The sequence below is a fragment of the Ptychodera flava genome, chromosome 14 (genome assembly GCF_041260155.1).
Source record: "Ptychodera flava strain L36383 chromosome 14, AS_Pfla_20210202, whole genome shotgun sequence".
Taxonomy (NCBI): Eukaryota; Metazoa; Hemichordata; class Enteropneusta; family Ptychoderidae; genus Ptychodera; species Ptychodera flava.
The window spans coordinates 10,173,651-10,193,722 of record NC_091941.1 but is presented as its reverse complement, the minus strand read 5'-3'; the positions used below and the strand labels follow the sequence as shown (position 1 = coordinate 10,193,722).

At 35.1% G+C, this 20,072-nt stretch overlaps 1 protein-coding gene across 28 annotated transcripts in view; it reads right to left on the bottom strand.

The window, feature by feature from the left end:
• The window catches only part of LOC139149298 (ryanodine receptor 2-like), a 146,668-nt gene that overhangs the window by 107,220 nt on the left and 19,376 nt on the right, over positions 1-20,072 (bottom strand). For all 28 annotated transcript variants that reach the window (XM_070720971.1, XM_070720983.1, XM_070720985.1 and 25 more), the window contains exons 2-5: positions 13,978-14,100; positions 5,403-5,501; positions 2,458-2,529; positions 1,620-1,698 (exon numbers count right to left, since the gene is read on the bottom strand). In XM_070720971.1, coding sequence (XP_070577072.1) covers positions 1,620-1,698; positions 2,458-2,529; positions 5,403-5,501; positions 13,978-14,100 — 373 coding nt within the window. The remainder of the gene's footprint in view (positions 1-1,619; positions 1,699-2,457; positions 2,530-5,402; positions 5,502-13,977; positions 14,101-20,072) is intronic.

The window sequence follows — 20,072 nt, the reverse complement described above, 5'->3', positions numbered from 1 at the left end:
CATGCAACTTAACTCAAGCTGTTTCTGTAACAGTGTGGTAGTCTCTAAAATTTCAAAGTCCATGCTCTGTTTACCTCCATCCCAGAATGCATCACTTCATTTCAGCATAAGAAATCTTAATTTTTCTCATAAATTTCTTAGCCATGAGTACGAATAGAAACTTGCTGATAAACTTCATGAAAATATTCAATTTTTATCAAAAACCCTTATCAGATGCATTCTCGGACAGATATATTCATTTGACATGTAGAAGTGTTCAGTGATGAAAATCTCAGTATTCCATGACATGAACTTTGATTGAATTATAGCTATTTTTATTTTAAATTTGACGAAAGACAGGTTTTCTCCTAAATTTTCTGTGCTTGAGGACAGTAAAACCACACTTTTACTGTTTTGGACAGGATGTCAAAATCTGGTTCAATAAGTTCATTCAAAAATGTCAAAGGTCATACAAGGGTACCGATGACTCAGATTTGCAATACAGCTTTGTTTATTTGACACATACCAAAGTGTGTACAAAAGTGTGTTCTTAATGAGATGGTATTCACAGTATACGGTTCAACACCATGCATGTCTTTCAGTGGCAATTAGAGCTAAGTATTTACTCTTGAGTCATATATGTTAACCGAGTCTTGGCTGTTTTGCAAGGTCTATGCAGGTATTACCAAACTGGCAGAACTATCAGGGAGTAGGGAGAATTTCTCTGAAATCATGCATGGATGACGGATTACGGCTTACAAGAAAAAATGTTTTCTGGTCAAAATGTCTTCAACATAATTTTTTGACTAGATTAATCCTCACTTGTTATGATTGACAGAACATGTAAAGTTGGAAAGTGAAAGCAGTGTGCTATACTATAAAAAAATATTCACAATATTATTCTCAATTAAAATAGAATTCAGATTTTTATTACTGTAATTTATCAATTTCATACACTGCATTTAAAAGCTTTCAATACAAGCACAAGTGAGACCTGAATTTCTGTCAAGTTTTCTTATGGACTACAATGATAATCGTGATCACGGTTTTGCTTTAACTTTTCTGTAGAATGAAATGAGAAAATTTTACAGTGCACATTTCATGGAGTTTGGGTTTGACTTGCTTTTTTCATGCAGACATGTCCATGGCAGTGTGAGATGTTCAAGTTTATTTAATCTACTGTGCTAGATTTCTGAAGACACATAACAAGGGGATAGATTGTGGGTAGAACACAAACTGTGTGCGGATTGGATGCCAGATGTGACCAGATGTTTTTCTGTACACTATCAGGAGTTGTCGCATCTCTGTAAGCAGTGTTTGCAGTGCTTATCTTACTACTTAGTGCTCAGAATTGGTAGTGTTTCATCTGAACAAAATTATCGAGGACAACAAAGACTGAAGTTATGAGATTTCTCTGACGAGTAAATGTCTTGATAGTTGTATAATGGACGATAAGCTGGGCGAAAGCTACCGCTGCATGGCAAAGATGCCGACGACCTTATCAAGTCTGGAATTCTTCATTCCTGATAGCGGAGATCTTAAGAAGCGGACTTCATAGAAGTCTTCGTGTAATTTACGACATTACATGATCTGGGCTGTCATAAGGAATGCATTCTTTCAGTGATATATGCCTGCCTTACCTTGGGACATTTCCTGGAGGCCAACATCAAATGCAAGTTTGTCTCGAGATGAACTGGTTGAAGACAAACATGCCAGGTACTGTAATCGAACAAGAAGAAAATATGTTTACTGTGCTAGGAAAGAAATAAACTTGATATTACCAAATCTTATGCAGATCAACTTGAAATTCATAAAATTATACTATAGAAATATCATACCCATGTTCATGCAGGCAGTATTTGACCATGTCATACCTCCTGGTCAAAATTGCCCCGAAAAAGTCAGTGACAAATTTGTCAATTACTTTCTGTCCACTTGCAAGAAGTGCTGCTATCTAGCATCTCTCGGTTCCTGCTCATTTTGTAACATCATGCAGAGTGATAAAACAACTTTTTGACTGAATACATCCTTGATAGTCCCTTTATTGTACTGCTCCACTTTTGACAATTGCGATATTTAAACTGTCAGTGAGTGATTACTGGGAGAAGAAAGCTGTGTTCAGTTCTTTAGGGATGTAAGAATTAACATTGAATATTTTGATAGATACAACAGTGAAGCAAAAGTTCTTCTTCTGAGTAATATGTATTTTGCTTTGTAATTGTACTGGGGTTGTTATTTGGTAAATATCACATGGTAAATATCAAATGGCAAATATAACTGAAAATTGTCAACAACATTTCATTTTATTTTCCACTAAATTGGATATTCCTTTTTGTACTAGTTATCTATTAGTAAGATGGGGGATGATTCATCAAAATAACTTGTTATATTCTCTTTATATTTTGTATGTGGTATTATTTTTACGGACAGACTGTAACAAGGAATGTAACAGACATAACAGCTTGATTGTTAACTTACCATGTTGCTGAGTGAATGTCTTAGTAATACTGCATGGCCGTACAATAAAGTTCTGTGTCCTGCTCCAGCACCCTGTAATCAGAAGGAACAAGTGAAATTTCATGTCAATGAAATTGAATTTCTGCAATGCATGGGAAAACATGAGATTTGTCACATCATTCAAAAGATGACATAAATAGAAAGTTTCATGAGTTTCTTGTGTGACATAAAACAGACTGAAATTCACAAATGCTCTGATAAGAATCTTAATTGTTATGAAAAATTGACCAGAATTACGTGAAAGGTCAGGTTGTAAAAAATCACCAGGAATTACAAAATTTTACCTGTTCAACCCCCAATCCTACCCCTTCTCTATAAACAGTTCCACACTCACCATTGATAGTAATGATTTTGGGTCAAACCATGGTGGTGAAAAGGGTTGAATAAATAACACAAGTGTGAAATGCTCTCCTTGACAGCCTTGAGAAGCTCTATGAAGTACTCAACATGGTGGTAACAGACAAGCTGGTAGTTGGGAACATCATTGTCACCAGAAAAGTATGGCTTGATTCAATGTACATAGTATCATATTAACCACTGCACTTCAGTGCAGCTATGAATTGGTGAAATTTAGACCTCAAAAGGAATACACTTTTTCTCGTGAATTTTTGTAAAACATATTCTCTGCATTTTTTTTTTGAAATTACCGTGGAAGGTAATTCATTCTGTCAACATGCTTCGCAGGGCTGTTGCAGAGTCTGAATATCTGAGGAGTGAATAAAGTCCCATAGATTCTTCACTTTTTCTGTCTGCAGTGACAACACAATTATAGTCCCTGTAAATGCATAAATCATGACATTGTTGATGAATCGGAGACGTAGGTATTTTGTGACAGCTAGGTAGGAAAATATCCTTTTCATGCTTTTTGAATCTCTGATTGATGTTTGTGAACTGAGTTTGTCCTTCTGCATGAAAATTTAATGAATTAGTTGAAAATAAAAGCAATCACAGCATAACAATTCAACCATTGCAATAATAAATTAACTGACGACATCTGGTGTCGCTGCTTCCGATACAGAATCAACTAATTGTATAGCAACTCAGGTTTTACAGAATTTCAATAGAAATTCCCAGACATTTAAACTACATCGTTAACAATGTTGTGTTTTACCAGGAAACTGTTAAACTTTAATCCTGTTTCAAACATAGCTGACTAAACAGTTTTGATCGGGAAATACATTTTACGGTTTGTGAACACACCACAACTGCAGTGTGATATGCCAATAAAGTTTTATTGCAAAATGATAAACAGTCACAGATTACACTTATTATAAACAATACAAAGTTTTCTGAAATTCTATCACATCAGTTTTAACACTTTCATCTAGGCAAAGATATTTCTGTCCTCTAAAATATATTTCAAGCACAGGAGTGTTGCATTTATTCAAGTTTAAAAGCCTTTGCATTCAGAATAGTACAGACCATACAAGTTTATTACAAATTTATATTTGGATAATCTAAAAAAAATTGATAAACTCCTATAGACTGTAACCTGTTCATCCCAAATTCACAGTCAACAGGTCACAATCATCATTGACAACAATGGGTTTGGGCCAAACCATTGTAGGGAAAGGGTGGAAGTAAAATACAAGGAAACAGACAAGAATATTTTGTATCACTGACAGAACAACCATACGGCCACTGACATCCAAATATCTTGCTGAAGGCTCTCCTTAGTCAGTATAAGGAGTACTATTTGGAGAAACTCTGGTATGTGTTTGAGGTTAGTATTTCAGATATCAAAATTTATGACAAACAATGAATCTTAATAGTTTTAAACTTATGAGTGTGAATTTATTTTGCAATAAATTTTTGCAACTGGTGGTGAGTAATTTAAATATATTTAGTACAGCAAAGAATTAGCGTTCCGGGACAAGCATTGGGCCATTCCAATTTATGAATTTTCTGCAAAAAACTATGATTGAAACCCCATTTCATTATGTATTTTCTGAAAGCATAGATGTTGGTTAATGCTATGATTTCTATTTCACAATCATTGTTTACATAAGGATCACATGACAGCAATTTAAATAACCTCTCCATAATTGTTTTTTTTCCCTTTGGTACAAATAGGATCTAGATTTTCTGTGAGATGACAATTTTTCATGCTGGAGATTAATCATTGTGTAATATCTCTCAGAGTCCGTAAAAAAAACTTTGGCAGCTAAAAAAATCCGAGACAACATTTTTTAAATCAATACGTTGTCAATTGTTGGTGCTAATTTTGATCAGAAACACCCCAATGTTTGCATACGGGAAAGTATATACTAATTATTTAAAGGTTATTCAAATTGCCTATCACATGATCCTTATGTACAAAATGACTACAAAATACAAATAACAGCATTCATCGATATAAAGGCATTCAGAAAATATATATTAATGGGGTACATGCTCAGTCTTTTTGCAGAGAGAGTTCATTGTTTGGAAGAGCCAAATACTTGTCCCACATCCGTAATTATTTTTAAAAAGTTAAAGCTTTGTAAAGCTAAAGCATTGTACAGGGTATGTCTGAACATCAACAGAAAATGAAAACATCAGTTCTTTTGGCTGAAATGATCCCAGGCTTCTGGAAACTCAGTTCATGCATTACAAATCAATCTGGCTGCAGAGAACACGGAGTATGGTTCCTCTCGGCAGTGATACCAAACACCTAGTTTGATTAAAATTTCCAGCTCAGCAGTTACTCAAGTTTGCCACACTGGATTACCCCTGCTACTTCTTACCGACTGTAAAATTACAACCCATATAATAGGACAAAAATAAACCTCGTCCAACTGCTAGGCCTTTATGACCCCTGACCTCGATGAACACTGTGACCTCTTGACACCCTGGGGCAAACATACCAGTTGGAGGATGCCATGAATGTTTTGTATGATATTCTATGATTTGGAGGATCAACTTACCGCTTCCAAGCCTTCTGAAGTCACCATTTCTTGCAAGGCCCTTACTGATAGGGCTTGTTCCAGTACAAATACACATACGGATAAATACGGTGGTATATTCTGTGAAAGCAAAACAAGAAAATTAGAAGTTTATTTTCACCAACACTCATATCAAACAATATTCTTGATAAGGGAAAAATTGCAGAGTTACTTGACCAGTTGAAATAAACTCAGAACAATTAATGCTTTCAATGGCATTGTTCTGCTTGCATCCAAATACAGTAGCAAAAAGTCTGGTTGTGAGACGAGGCAAAAATGTTATACTTTTGGCTTTAAACACTCACATTTTTCGATAATTAAACACATCCACTGACATGTCATACGTGAATTCTGCAATTTCTGAAGTGTATATTATGCTTTGCCTAGGCCAAATTCAGGGAGTTGAGAAAAATCAATGAAATGTTGGTATTAAACAGAAACTTTACCAGAAAAACAAAAATTGTCGAAAATTTTTTTTTGTAGCTGAAGTACACTGTATTAATACACTTTCCCGCCACAGTAGGAGTGAAATATAACCACAACTGTCACCATCAATGTTTATTTGAACTCTATTTTATTTCAGAAAACTGCTCCTTTACTGCTGAAAACACTAATGACATGAAGTTGTTCTAACATATAACCGAATGACATGTATCAAGTGTGCAATACACTTGTCTCATCAAAATATAAATATGAAATTTTATGAGGACATGCAGTTTGAATCATAAAAGGCAATAAAAGCAAAGTTATACATAAATCTCAACAAAACAAGCTGTATCATCTGAACAAAATCATTTTGTGAACACTGATTAGAAGTACATAATTTGGCATTTAAGTTCAGTAAAACTGATCTGAAATCCTGCATTCCCTGTTCCCTCGTCACTTAATCCAGGGGCCATCAGTTTTCTAAAGAAGCGATGTAATACTCGAGTGCAGCAAAGTCTCCAAAGTCATTACGAGTCAAGGCAGAGTGACAATAATGATCTATTACACTGAGTCCTAGGACCTCGTCAAACATGAAATTAGATCTTTTAATTCCTGCATGTCTTGGAAAGATGAAATCAGATCTTTTGATCTGCCCATGTATTGGAACTCGGCAATTCAGCTGATCACACCTGTTATACCTGGTTTTAAATTGAATGATGCCCATCGGTTTCCATGGTTGGATTCACTAGCCACTAATCAGTGTTGACAACTATTGCACTGTGATGGGCAGTTCTTCTCAGGGTCAGATTTAGAGCATTAAGTGACAAGATTTATCAGTCCTGGACCCAAATCATTATATATGGCACAGACGTGAAGACTGAAGAATATCGATATTTTTTTGTAATATATGGTAAAACGCATCCCAGTACGGACATTTTAAGTCACTGACTGAAGCAAATACATCTAATCTGTCAAGTTAAATCGAGAAAGTGAAACAAAGTGATTTGTGGGAAACCACTAGTTACTTGGTTTTAATTTGACGCTGATGATATATGGAGCAGTTCGTGACCATCGCTGCTGGGTGATTTTACCACCGCTGGCATGACAGTTTATAACCTGGTTTCTGTGAGATACAGCTGTGATACACCCCTTGGATAACTAGTCCAACGAGTCAATTTCAATATGCAGGCAAACTTCAGATTATACACAGAATTCACGCACGTCACTTTCCTCTGTTATGTATATAAAGAAAGAGGCAATGATAACAAAAATTATCCTATGAATAATTTTGAAAAAAAAAACGTATTTCTTTTTGCAGAGGTACTTTCTCTAAGGCCAATTGCAGCCTTTTCAAACTATCAAACTGCACTCGGCTACCAATTTGAAAGCGCTTTCTTGTGATAGTGGCATTTTGAAATAACAAGCATTAGATGTAGAAATATCTTCCAAAAATAGATTAAATTTAATTGTGCATTTGAATTCTAGCAAAATACAAAGAGGTGACTAAATTTTCAATATTTGTACAAACTGGGGAACTACGTCATAGTGTCTATTGTATGTTACTAAAATGAGAATAATTTAACATCAAGCATAATGCCTTGATCGATTAAGTTCAAAATTTCTCTCTTATTTACTATGAATCAATTCAGAAAAGCTGCATTTCATAGTTTTGGATATTTAGACAACCTTGCACAGAGTCGTCTTGCACAAGTGGCAATAAAGATGGATATAGCGATACGTTAACAGTTCACTGCACAATGATGAACTGTCTGAATTAATCAAAATAGCCATGCCATGAATACAGGTATGGAATAAATGCTTTGAATGTTAATTCAGTAACAGAAGCTGAGTTGCAGCTTTTATGCACTGCATCACCATTGCACACAACCACGGACAGATAAAGTATGCAAATCAAATTTAATTACCACCACAAATTTAAGATCCTACAAATGCCTTTTTTGTTTTCTCTTTAAACTCTCAGACCCAGTTCATGCAGTTGGAATTGATGGATGAAATGGATCTGAAAACAGCCATTACACAGCTGTGGATCTGAACGCACTGCTGTGCAAGCCTTCATTCTGTCTGCTGCAAACTTTAAGCCGTCGTTATCAGCTGTTTACCCCCGATGACAGCATTCCATCAACGTTTGTCATCTCAAATCTGAAATTAGCTATAAGGCTGATTTTTCTTCTGCACGGGTTTGGTCTCGCTGACTTCCAAATGTCATGACTCTGCAAGACCTTGCATTGCTATTTCGGTCACAGCAATGTGGTGTACTGTTTCGCAGTGCCCCTTCCATTTTCAGAGGATGACCAACACGCAGACAGCAAAGCATGCATACATACCGGTACATACTGCATTACACTTCTGAGGGCCCAACCTGTCTGCTTCATCAGCACAATCAATCATACATGTAACTGATATATTGAACGCAAGCCGGTTTCTGATTTCCATGTTCATTGAAGAAAATGAAGTACTCCCAGTGGTGTGAGATCTTTTCAGAAAGTTGAACTACTCCCAGCAGAATTAGTTATTTTCAAATAACAGAACATGAATAGTTGCTGATCATTTTTTTTCAAAAAGGGACTTGCGCAATGAAGATGCCAACTGTAAAACATTGTGTTGATCCAATTCTTTGCGAAGAACTGAGGGGAGCAATAATTTATGATGAATTTTGCATCGATTGATATATTTAGTACTTTTATATTGGTATACATTTCACGATAACAGGATAAGTTCAGAACCCTTTGGCAAAGCCCAAGGAATAATGATTTAATATTTTCTATGGTTGTCATCTTAGGGAGCCTCATATATTATCATACCCCCAAGGCAAAAGTCAAATTTTATTACGGCTCACAGCTTAAGGCAGCTTCCAGTGTTGACAATTATCTAATGTATTCATTTATGCAAATGAATTTATGAGCATTATTTGAGTATGCAAATCTAACGATAATGACTTATTGTCCGTGGATAACATTCATCGGGCCTAAAATCGTGCACTGTATACTCCCAATCACCTTCAGTACCAAGGTGTTACATCAATGCATTTACTGATGACATCAAATCTGTGAAGAATCCATGCAAAACAAAAGCATCACGAGCCACCTAAGCCCTGTCACCAATAATTTTCTTTGTGGAAGTCTAACTTGGGCTAAATTACCATGATGAACGAATTTATAACACATGGGTTGATCGAAGAAGTTCAAAACAAATTCCATTCTATTATAGTGATATTGTTCAGCAAGGTTAAAAGAATACACTCAGTTGAAAAGATTCATAGAATATTGACGTTAAATTGACACAGCAGGAAATTAACACCCTGAAAATTTGTTAACTCTAATAAATTTTGAGACTTCTGATGACAGTAACCTAAGACAGCAAAAATAGTTCAATTTGCAAATTCATGAGAGCTTGCCACTTAAAGTCAATACTGAAAACAGTTTTCAAATTATAGCTACTCCCTTGCAAACTAAATAGGTACTGAACAGTTTTATGATAACAAGCAACTTTAGCTTTGTCTTCTTGGTAGAGAATTAAACACCCACATTACTGTTTCCTGTTCAATTCAGGAATCAGCCTGTCAGTTTGACAACTTTATGTAGACCTAAGTTCTTAGTTCTTAAAGGTAGTTTTTGCCTTGGGTACAGATACTTGGACCCTTAATTTTTTCTAATGCTTCCAATATTTCCAATACAATTATAGTATTTTGAAAATTAAAACATACATCCGCACATACATACATACATACAGACATACAGATGCCACAGACTCACCATATAAGCTCTTTTTGGTATTTATATACATACCAAATATGAGCTAAAAATATCATCTTGTCCCAGGGATGGCAGCCATTTTGAATTTCAACTACCAGTGAATATTACATGCTTTGTTTCTCTAGTTCCAACTTTGCACGGTAATTCCTGATTTTTATTCTCAATTTGATGAGAGGATGGTTGAAAGTTTCATTGAGGAAAGTTTTACCAACCGTTTATACACAAAATCTTTCAATTTTAGCTAAAGGGCCCACTTTATACTCAAACCTGAATGTCCAATATAACATTAGATATGTGAACTACAGCTGCTTTCACTCAAATAATCCAACTTAAAATGACTCATTATAATGACCTTCTCTTATCCTAATACCCTTAGGAAAAGTTACGAAACAACATTTTCGCTAATAACTTCCATTTTATGACGAGTTGTTGAAGAACACCTGAGCACTACAGTGTATCAGTAAAATCCCTCTAGAGTTTTTTGTATTATTAAACATGAATTTCGAGATGGCAAGTTTATTTGATGACCATGCACTGACCTGTAGATGTGCCAAATTTTACCATTGATCAAATCTAACCTGTTTGATTTCATTCAATTGCTTAACAGGATGCAAATGATGGAGATTCGGGTTACAAGAGTACAACATACAGTTCACTGATTTGGGAAACACATTTGCTGAAAACACATCGGATTATGTCATCACAGCGTGAACTTTCCATATTCATCAAACATAGTTTTGATCAATTTTTCGATGTAAAATTATCTCAGTTGGGGTCAATGACCATGTTGAATGAAAACTGACCAAAACTCGAGGCCTGTTGAAGTGACACAAAAATCAGAGTATCCTAATAGGCTACATCAAACATCGATGGAGTTTGCTATAAATCTTGAATATACATTAATCGAGTGTACGTTTGACAAGAATTATTTGAGCCCATTAGGAGAGAGCGACGCACAACCATCCAAGGAGATTTTAATGGATGAGTAATGATTCAAATATGTGCATGACAAATGAAATCAATCAAAAAACAGAAGATTCACTTTGGAAATTGCTATGATTCACATTGCTTAGCATAAAATATTAGATAAATCTGCAATAATGTTGATATTTAGTTTTCCTGCAACAATTTAACATTTAATTCTAATCAGTTCAGTGTTATTGTTCTGAAAATTGTCATCATTTTAGTTTCCATCAAGTTTAGCAAATTCTTCATAAAACTTGACATCCATATTTTTGAGTTTCACTTTCGTGGCGATGCCATGCACTCCTAAAAATAATTTTTTTTGCTGTACGTTTCTCTGTCAGTGTTAACATTGCAAAAAGAACATTGTTGTCTATTTAGTTTCAGTGTACAGCACAGGACCATAATTCTGCCCTTTGAAGGCATTCTGTTGGCATATCATTGACATTATCTAATCTAAGACAATATGACTGCTGGCAGGCAGGAGTGTGTGTGAGTGCCACCATTATCAGTAAGGTCACAGGGTCGTGCAAAAGTGAGTGAGAAGAGATTCCAATAGAACTGAATCCAGAAGCAAAGTCAGTTAAGTCTGATCGTTTTAAAAAGTTGACTTGTTTAAGGTTGAATGCACCTCCGGAACAGATTATATATTCAGACTTTTGAACTTTTACAATTCTCTTCTGATCTACCACTTGTAGGGGTTCATTTTAAAGCTCTAAGTGCTCTTCTTCTTTGACATAGGTTTAGGCACAAGTTTTAAGTCTTTCACTTTCGAGGCACATACAACCTTAAAGCTGGAAAAGTCCACTTCATTTGAAGAAATATTTTGAAATTGGTTGATGAACACTGGGCCAGCACTTACAAATTAACATGAATTTTGGGGGTCCAGTTGCTTTTCAAAGCTAGGGGCCCAAGCATAACCCACTTACTGGTATTTTCATAAAAAGCTTTTTAATAGCCCTGTGTGCTTCAGGTCCACCAGCTATTTCCCCCATGAGTAAAACATTTCTATAAACATTTTATATGTAAAATTCCTGATATAAAGTATCTCTACAGTCCTTAATTACCCAATCAAACTTTGGCAATGGAATGATATCTGTTTAACATTTACCTGATCTCCTTTTGGGATAAATCCTTTTGGGATAAAATCACTTCCTGTTTTCGAGAGGAAAATTCTGGCAAAACTCATCCGGCAACCTTTGACTCTTATAGAGTCAAGTGAACTTTCATCTGCGGAAGATGGGGCATTTTGAAGAGAAATCAAGAAAGCAAAGTTCCTGTAAGGTCATCAAAGTGTACCTTGATTGTGTAAATTAACTGCACTTCACAAAGTAAAGTCTGTGGATTCAGTGAAGAAGGGGCCACTGCATGTGAACATATACCATCAAACTATCAATTGATCACTTACACATGTTGACTTCTAATCTGAAAGTTATCTCTTGAATACCATTTACAGAAAATTACAGGAAAAGCAACGGATAAATCAAGTTTCATATGTCAGCTTCATTTAACAGTCATTGAGAACATGGCATTGCTCTTGAGACTTCCAAGACTGCTTGTAGAGACTTTCAAGATTTGCTAGTACAAACATTCCTCTAACCATCTGTGTCTTGCAAAATATTTTGTGGTTCAAATACTATTTTCAACATTGGGCTGGAGTTATTTTCACTGCTGGTTAGAAAGTTATTTTTACGGTTGGCCCCAAGGTGTTGAGATATTTTTGCTATCTTCCCTCCTGGGTTGGGCATTATATTGAACACTCATATTTTCACCACTAGGTCTAAAGTTATTGCAATTGATGGCTTACAAGTTCTCCTCACAGGTCGTTAGTAACATTTGTCACTTAATTCCACATTTCTTGCACAGCAAGATTGGAATTACTGTCGGTACTGGGTTGGTAGATCATTTTCAGTTATAGGATGGACGTTCTATTATGAAAAAGAATATAGAATTTTATATCTTATAGATATTCTAAAGATAATCTACAGAGGTTAGTTAGGTTCTATACCCATTTGTAAAGTTTGGCCACATTTTCTATAGAATTCTATAGAAAAATAAGATTCTACAGAATTTTATAGAAGTCTATATAGAACATTTTTCTTAAGGGTTGACTTTCAACACTGACTTTGAATTTTTCCCTCTGAGAAGTTGAGCTTCCGGTTGGACATCATGCACAAAATAATGATGAACAAAGCAAAACAAAGCATTATAAAATACTCAATCACTGAATGGGTCATTTCAAGTCTTGGATTTTTTCACCAACAAAAGTATACTGGTACGTTGTTTATGGTCAAATCATCTCATACCTGTTGCAGGCAGATATACACATGTATACAAACTGAAAATCTTATTTGGCAGTCTAAAAAAGCTACAAAAGCTTTACAGATTGTCATGAAACTCTAAAAAGTTAAGTATCACCATCAAAGATTTTAACAAACTGACATCTGTACATTCAATTCTCTATTTTTAAGCCTTGCAGTAATCTAGTTTCAGTATATAGTGTGTTACTTAATTGAAATTCGTTTTCCATCACAATAAAGTTAGTGACTGTTGGATGATACTGACTCTGGCTGGTTTTATAAGTATTACTGACACATAGCTATTTATAGAAAATTTATGATTCAATTACCAGTAACGTTGAGATTCTTCAAAAAGTTCCATTAGTGGAAATAGTGTCACAGTGATGTTTTTGCATAAAAAAATACAAGCACTTGCACTTTGATCAGGTCAATGAAGATGGCTATTGTGGGGTTAAAGTTTAAATCACACACACTTGTCAGAATAAGGTGGTTTACAATATTTGATCTGAAAGCCACGACAGCAGATGATATAAGCCCAGCAGCTCAACCTCAACACAGAATTCCTTAACATCTGTTATAATGTGAATCAGCAAGGCTAAATACCATATGGTTATGCTATTGGCATAGCACCACAAAATCCCTGTATTTTGTATTTTACATTACAATGTGGGGACCAGGCTTCTAATCTGCATCAAGGGGATACAAGCCAAGCTGACAAGAACTCATATTATCAAATAAGTGAAAGGTTTACATATCGCGTCAGCTTTACGCAGTCAATACAAAACTCACGGAAACAGGATACGCAATCTTGGAATGGTACATGATATGATAATTCTGCATACTTCCATCTCAATCTATTTGACCCTGATTCAAGAAGTTAATGCAGATATGGGCAGAGCTTAAATGGTCGTTGCCATATTGCAGTCGGAAATTCACAACCAACAGATGGAAGTCCAACAGCAAAAGTAAAGAGATGAGGCATGTTGTTGATCTGAAGCATGACACAGTGCTTCCTGTGGTATCACATTTCATACATGTATGTGGCAGCCACCTAGCGGCAATAAAAGTGTTCTTGGAATGCATTTATGCACATACCTTGTTTGAACAGGGTTCCAGATATGCAAGCCGGCTGGCAAAACCTTCAGCTGCAAGGCAAACTCTTTCCTGTACATCCTGGCTCTTGCATTGAGTTGTGCACATCAAGCATACCTTGTCTCCCTGCAGAAAATATACAACAATTAATATGTACAGTACCTGACAATGCTATTACATTACAAAACTAATTGAAAGGCACCTGTCTGTATCTGAATTCCCATTGTATCAACGTTATGCGGTAGTTGATATTTCCCTTTTTTGTCTCACTGAAATGAAGGAAAAATTCATCACTACGCACAAAGCAAATAGCAAATATAAGATGACAAAAATTCATCATGTTTTCTTGGTTTCATAGCTTTCTAAATGCTGACAGCCTAATCGATTAATTTCTGCTCCATTTGATAAAAACATAAAGACGCCTAAAACATATAAATAATATATATATATATATATATATATATATATATATATATATATATATATATATATATATATATATATATTACATAATTATATATACACAACAGAACTCTCTTACACAAGAAATACATCTATTAAAGTCTAAACAAAATAACCAGAGTGTTATCGTGCTTCTTTTCACATTTCAACACTTTTTCATTTATTAATCTGTTGCACAATCCATTGGGGATCTCCTGCCCTGCGATACTGTTTAAATGTATTTCTGATAACACATAGCACCTTGGGGTAATAATTAGAGCACTACCAGGTAATACAAGTACCAATAAGTACCAAGCATTAAGGTACTAGGTGTTTACTACATGTATGTACATCAGGGCATGACAATCTCATCATTGCACACAAAACACACAAATTCAATATGCTTGGAATCTCTGATGATGCACAAGCTACAGAAGACGTCCTCTGTTGTTTATAATAATTCCGGCTTGTCCATTTGTTATCACAGATGTCCAAAAAGTTCACCCTTGACCTCATGTCTCTTCATCCTCCAAAGACGTCAGCAATATCCTTCATACGTTATGCCTTAAATGTGGGTGTATACTACTATACATTAAATTTCCATCTTATGAAGCTACTCGCACATACATCACTCATGGATATAGCCTCTTATCTCTGCAAGTTATACTCTGAGGGGAAAACTTCGTACCACCATTCTAAAACAAAAGTCTACTGAAGCAAACACAACCTCTTTTTCATTGATTCTGAAAAAGACAAATTGAGAGTTATGAAGAAAACCAGCTGTTATACAGAACTGAACTTTCTATTAAAATATGAACTATACCTTTCCATTTCCTTCAAACTATGGCATGAAAATTCAGCACAACAACTTAATAACATCCTTCTGGCATGCAAATACAGGTATATTAGGAACCGAGTGAAATGTTACAATGCAATTTAGCATGTACACATTTACAATTCTTTAGTGATACTGCATTTCTTCATTCTTTGTCAAAATTCAAAATCAACTAAAAACGTCCTGTAATATTTATATTCCATATGGTAAGCTTGATGTACAAAAGAAAGCAGCTTATGATGTCCTCCTCAGTCAGAAGTTGAATAATATATGGAGTTGGTTTCACAATTAGTTCCCTGTGGTAACAGAAATATTTTACCAAGTCAACAAGCTTTAACAATTAGACCTGGCTGTACCTTCATGGTTGTATCAAGTGGGCTAACACCTACTTGAGACAGTTTGATTTCACAAAACACTACTCTTGTGCAATCTCACATTTTTAAAATGTCTAAATTTACACTTTTAATTCTTTGATATGCATTGAAAAGATAACAACACTTAATTGCACATTAGGTGGTTTTTAAGTTAAAAAATTGACTTCAGTCATCTTTCAGAGAATGAATATTCATATGGTAACTGTGGGAGAACAATATTTCCATTTGTGGACACAAGTTACAGAAACAGTACATTGTACAATCTATCAATCAATCTATCAATCAATCAATCAATCAATAACTGGTTGCTGCATGCCGATGTGTTGGACAGGGTCAATGGTTTTGTAATAGTGATGGTAAGTTTGACAGAGGCTGAAAATTTTCTCTCTGGAGCAATGGCTTCAAATTCACAAATATAACAAGCTATCTTGTTTGTCAGCTTGGCTGTAAAGTCATGCCTTGTTATCGCATATACTGTAACTTCACAATTGGGATGATGGAAGGTTGTCACAGGTCAAAGGTCAAGTCTATTCCAGTGTATCGTTTTTTACTTATTGATGACAAGACGTACTTTGTACTTTGTACATAAATATGATTGAAATTCATGATGTATGCCCCAGGCAGATCGACTGACAACTTTAAAATTTAAACACAGAATAGCTAAGGAATATGATCTTCACTTGTGTCTATTGTGTATCTATAAATGGAAAGTGCAAACTATGATCACTCTATTTTCTCCTTAAAGTAGAAGTTGCCTCTAGGACAGATATATTTGGACTCAAAAACTTTTACAATATCCTTTTAGCCTACCACTTATGGGGGCTCATTTTGAAGCTAATGGAGTAAGAACAAATCTACACCATTTCAGTTTTATGAAAGTCTGAAATTTTATTTTACCCCATAGAATTACTACAGGGGTGGCAGCCATTTCGTCTAAAATGTTATTTTACCCCGTAGAGTTACAACAGGGATGGCGGCCAATTTACATTTAAAATATCAGTGAATATAGGGTAATTTGTTTCTCTACTATGAAAATTTGCATGGTGACCTACGATTTTTATTTTTGATTTTGAAAGAGAATGGTTCAAAGTTTACTTGATAATAGTTTGAGCAAAAATATAAGACTTTCATTTACAAGGCACGAACTAAAAGTACAGTTTATTACACATTCAGTTTGCATTTCATGATGTCCCGGATTGTCTTTAATATTTGTTCACAAAAGGTTTATGGAAAGCTCTATAACAGCTTGAGCACCTTCGAAAAAACCTCCTTACTCAGTCACGAGTCCAGGATTTCATTTACATAACATCATATTTTCGAATTGGAATTTAGGTTCTATTTTTACAGAGATGACATGTTGGAAGGCTAGTGGTTGAGTTGAAAATTTACTTATAGCAGCAGATAGCAGTTACTCTTTTTCATTTCTGCAGCTTCTTCCTAAATCGACATTTTGACTTAACGCGACAAAGCATGTGTACCCTTCATATCTACTTCGTAAGTTAAACTTTCAGATAAGTATTTCTATATCCTATGTACTTGATTTTGCACAACCTGCATGGTAAGTTAGCTTTTAAGCTATTGGTATAATATATAGTTCTGTCCCTGTTGTTCCTGATAAATGCTATAACACAATCTCAGTTGTGACACTTTTCTGACTCTACAGATGTGAAATATATTAACAGAACGTAGACATGAACATTTTTTGCATACTTAATTGATATCAATGATAACTTTTAGTAGCACAGCAGCAAATACTGCTGATTGGCTGTCAAAAGTGTATTTTGAAATTTGTAAGCATGCCAGAAAGATACCAAGCAAGGTGAAACATGAGGTGGTATATTCTACAGAAAACTGATTTAATGTAACCATTTGGTGATTGTCACAGGAATGCTAAATAATCGCATACATGTTGGGCTTACTGATATTTACAATTAACCACTAGGGGATATAGCACAGTTTACACATTGTTGGTGAACTAGAAAAGCACTGTGTAGCTTGTCTGTGGAACTCCTCGGTGAAGGTATGCAAATATGAAGATGAGAAATGAGAGGACAGGAATACGATTGCATCATATTCATGCATAATAACAGGGATTACATTTACCCCTGATTGCATGTAACCCATGTGACTTTATTTAATTTTGCCCCGGAAACAACCCTTAGCATCACATCATGGCATCACCCTTGCTGTCCTCCCAATGCAAGTGAACCACTTGTCAAATACACAACGCTCAACCGTGTTTTGGGTTCACAACACCTAAAAACACATTAGATTGATAGATGAAAGACAAAACAAAATGCTACCTTATGATCACCACAATTTATGGACATGGACAACAATATCCATCAAAACGATATAACTAAAACATGCTCTCATCAGGTAGATATGTCAAGTCAATCATCTAGGAGTAATGTCTTCACAGAATATTCCAAATAGCCTTGAGAAGAGATTTGGTTGCACATGTTCATTTACAAGAATAATACCAATTACCATCATATCAAAAAGCCCGTTTCAATTACAGAAACTGAGAAAGATCAAATTGATGATATATAATCATTTAAAACAACCGGTATTTATTTTGTGGGCTTACATTTTTTAATCTTGGGCAAATCTGAAAAATTAGTATTTCAGTTGTGACATTGATAGACGAAGAAGCAGCTGAGTGTCGGCCATATTGAATTTGTATCAAGTATACACAATCCTTAAACCAATGTCACACAATATTAATGGGCAACACCTTGGTGAATACCGGTAGACTGGTATGTATAATGTGACAAGCTCTTCTATGAGGCAGCTTCCTAACACCAGGACATTAATTTAATGACAGATGGTCTGGACTGCATCCAACCATTATGCCAGTAACATGCAAATTATACAGCTGTAATATTCATATAGAAAATTGCACATTTCATGATTTATAGGCATACTCAGCGCAGTTGAACTAGGACATTAATTGAAAGGCTTTGAAAAATGGACACAATACCATTAAACCATGCACAGATATCGATCCACATACTGTGAAATTTAAATTTCACTCAAAAGAAAACAATACATAACTATTATACAAACAGTTTTTTATGTTTTTGTAGAAGTCTCTGACGATTTTGTTATAATAAAATAAAAATTCATATACTGCCTTGAAGTTACTGAAAGTTTTATTTTTAAATTTTTGGTGACGTTGTTCAGACCATACATTTTTCACAGTATTGAAGTCCCACACTTGGAAAGAACTTTGCTATATCCCTTACAATCTTTAATACACACATACATCTATTGTGACTTTTTCACAATTGCAATGGCTACAAACTGTACTGGACAGGATTCAAAGGAAAAGCTTGTCAAGCCATATACATTTCCATGTACTGGCAGACAAAACCTATGATTTAACCACTACACAGATGAGATTGCCTGCAAGGTATCATGGAAATATCTCCCACTTAATTGTATTAAAATAAACACAGCAAGCAAACTAAGGAAGAGAGCCTGTAGGAGGAATAGCAATTGTTTACATTTGATATTTATGACATTACCAGCAGCTGCGATTCATACAACCCTAGGCCTACAACATGTAGCTGACCTAGTTGCAAACAATACTCACATCAGACTGTGTACTATGATGCTGCCTCTAGAGAAATGAAATGTCTGACAAATAAAAACTGCCAACCACCATTTTTTAATGATAACAATTTCAACCAAATGTCTGGGCTAGTACTCAAACCACCTACGTGAAAGCTACTGATGTATAAAATTGGCAACATCTAGCAAAATAATCATGGGATCAAAAACAATTAATAAAAAAGTTTCACATGACTGTGATAAACACAACAACTAACTTTGAAACATCAAAATAACACTCATTAAAATTTTAATATTTCTATTGAACTTTGTCTCTCTGATGACTCTGAATATATCCAGACACAAGTACTTATATACGTCGCACTGTACTTAACATCATTAAAGACTACCACTGGTACATAAACCCAAGCAATAAGAGTTAGAAATTTTCTGACATTGAGGTATGCCTCAAATATGTATTATTACACATTATAATGTGTAAATCCATCGTTAAATATGCAAGTTGCTACCAATTCACACGGATACTTAATATGCAAAGCCTTAAATTATGTGAGCAACACCTTTCAAAAACTGTGCAATTGTCCAAACTTTCATTTGAACTGAGTGACATGTGGTATCAGTTAGTCCTAAAGACAGACACACATAGACAGAACAAGTCATTGACAATGACATAGTCCCCACTTGTAATAGGAGTATTAGTCTTGATGGGGCAGGGAAATGTGGTCATTAAGAAGTATCACTGGAGTGTATAAGTTGAGATCTATGGGCACATAGGTCTATGTCGTTGTTCCCAATTTGAACACATGAGGCATGTCTAAGTTATGGTTCTAAATCGGGAAAAAGATCAGACCTCTAGCTGTATTGGCTAGTCA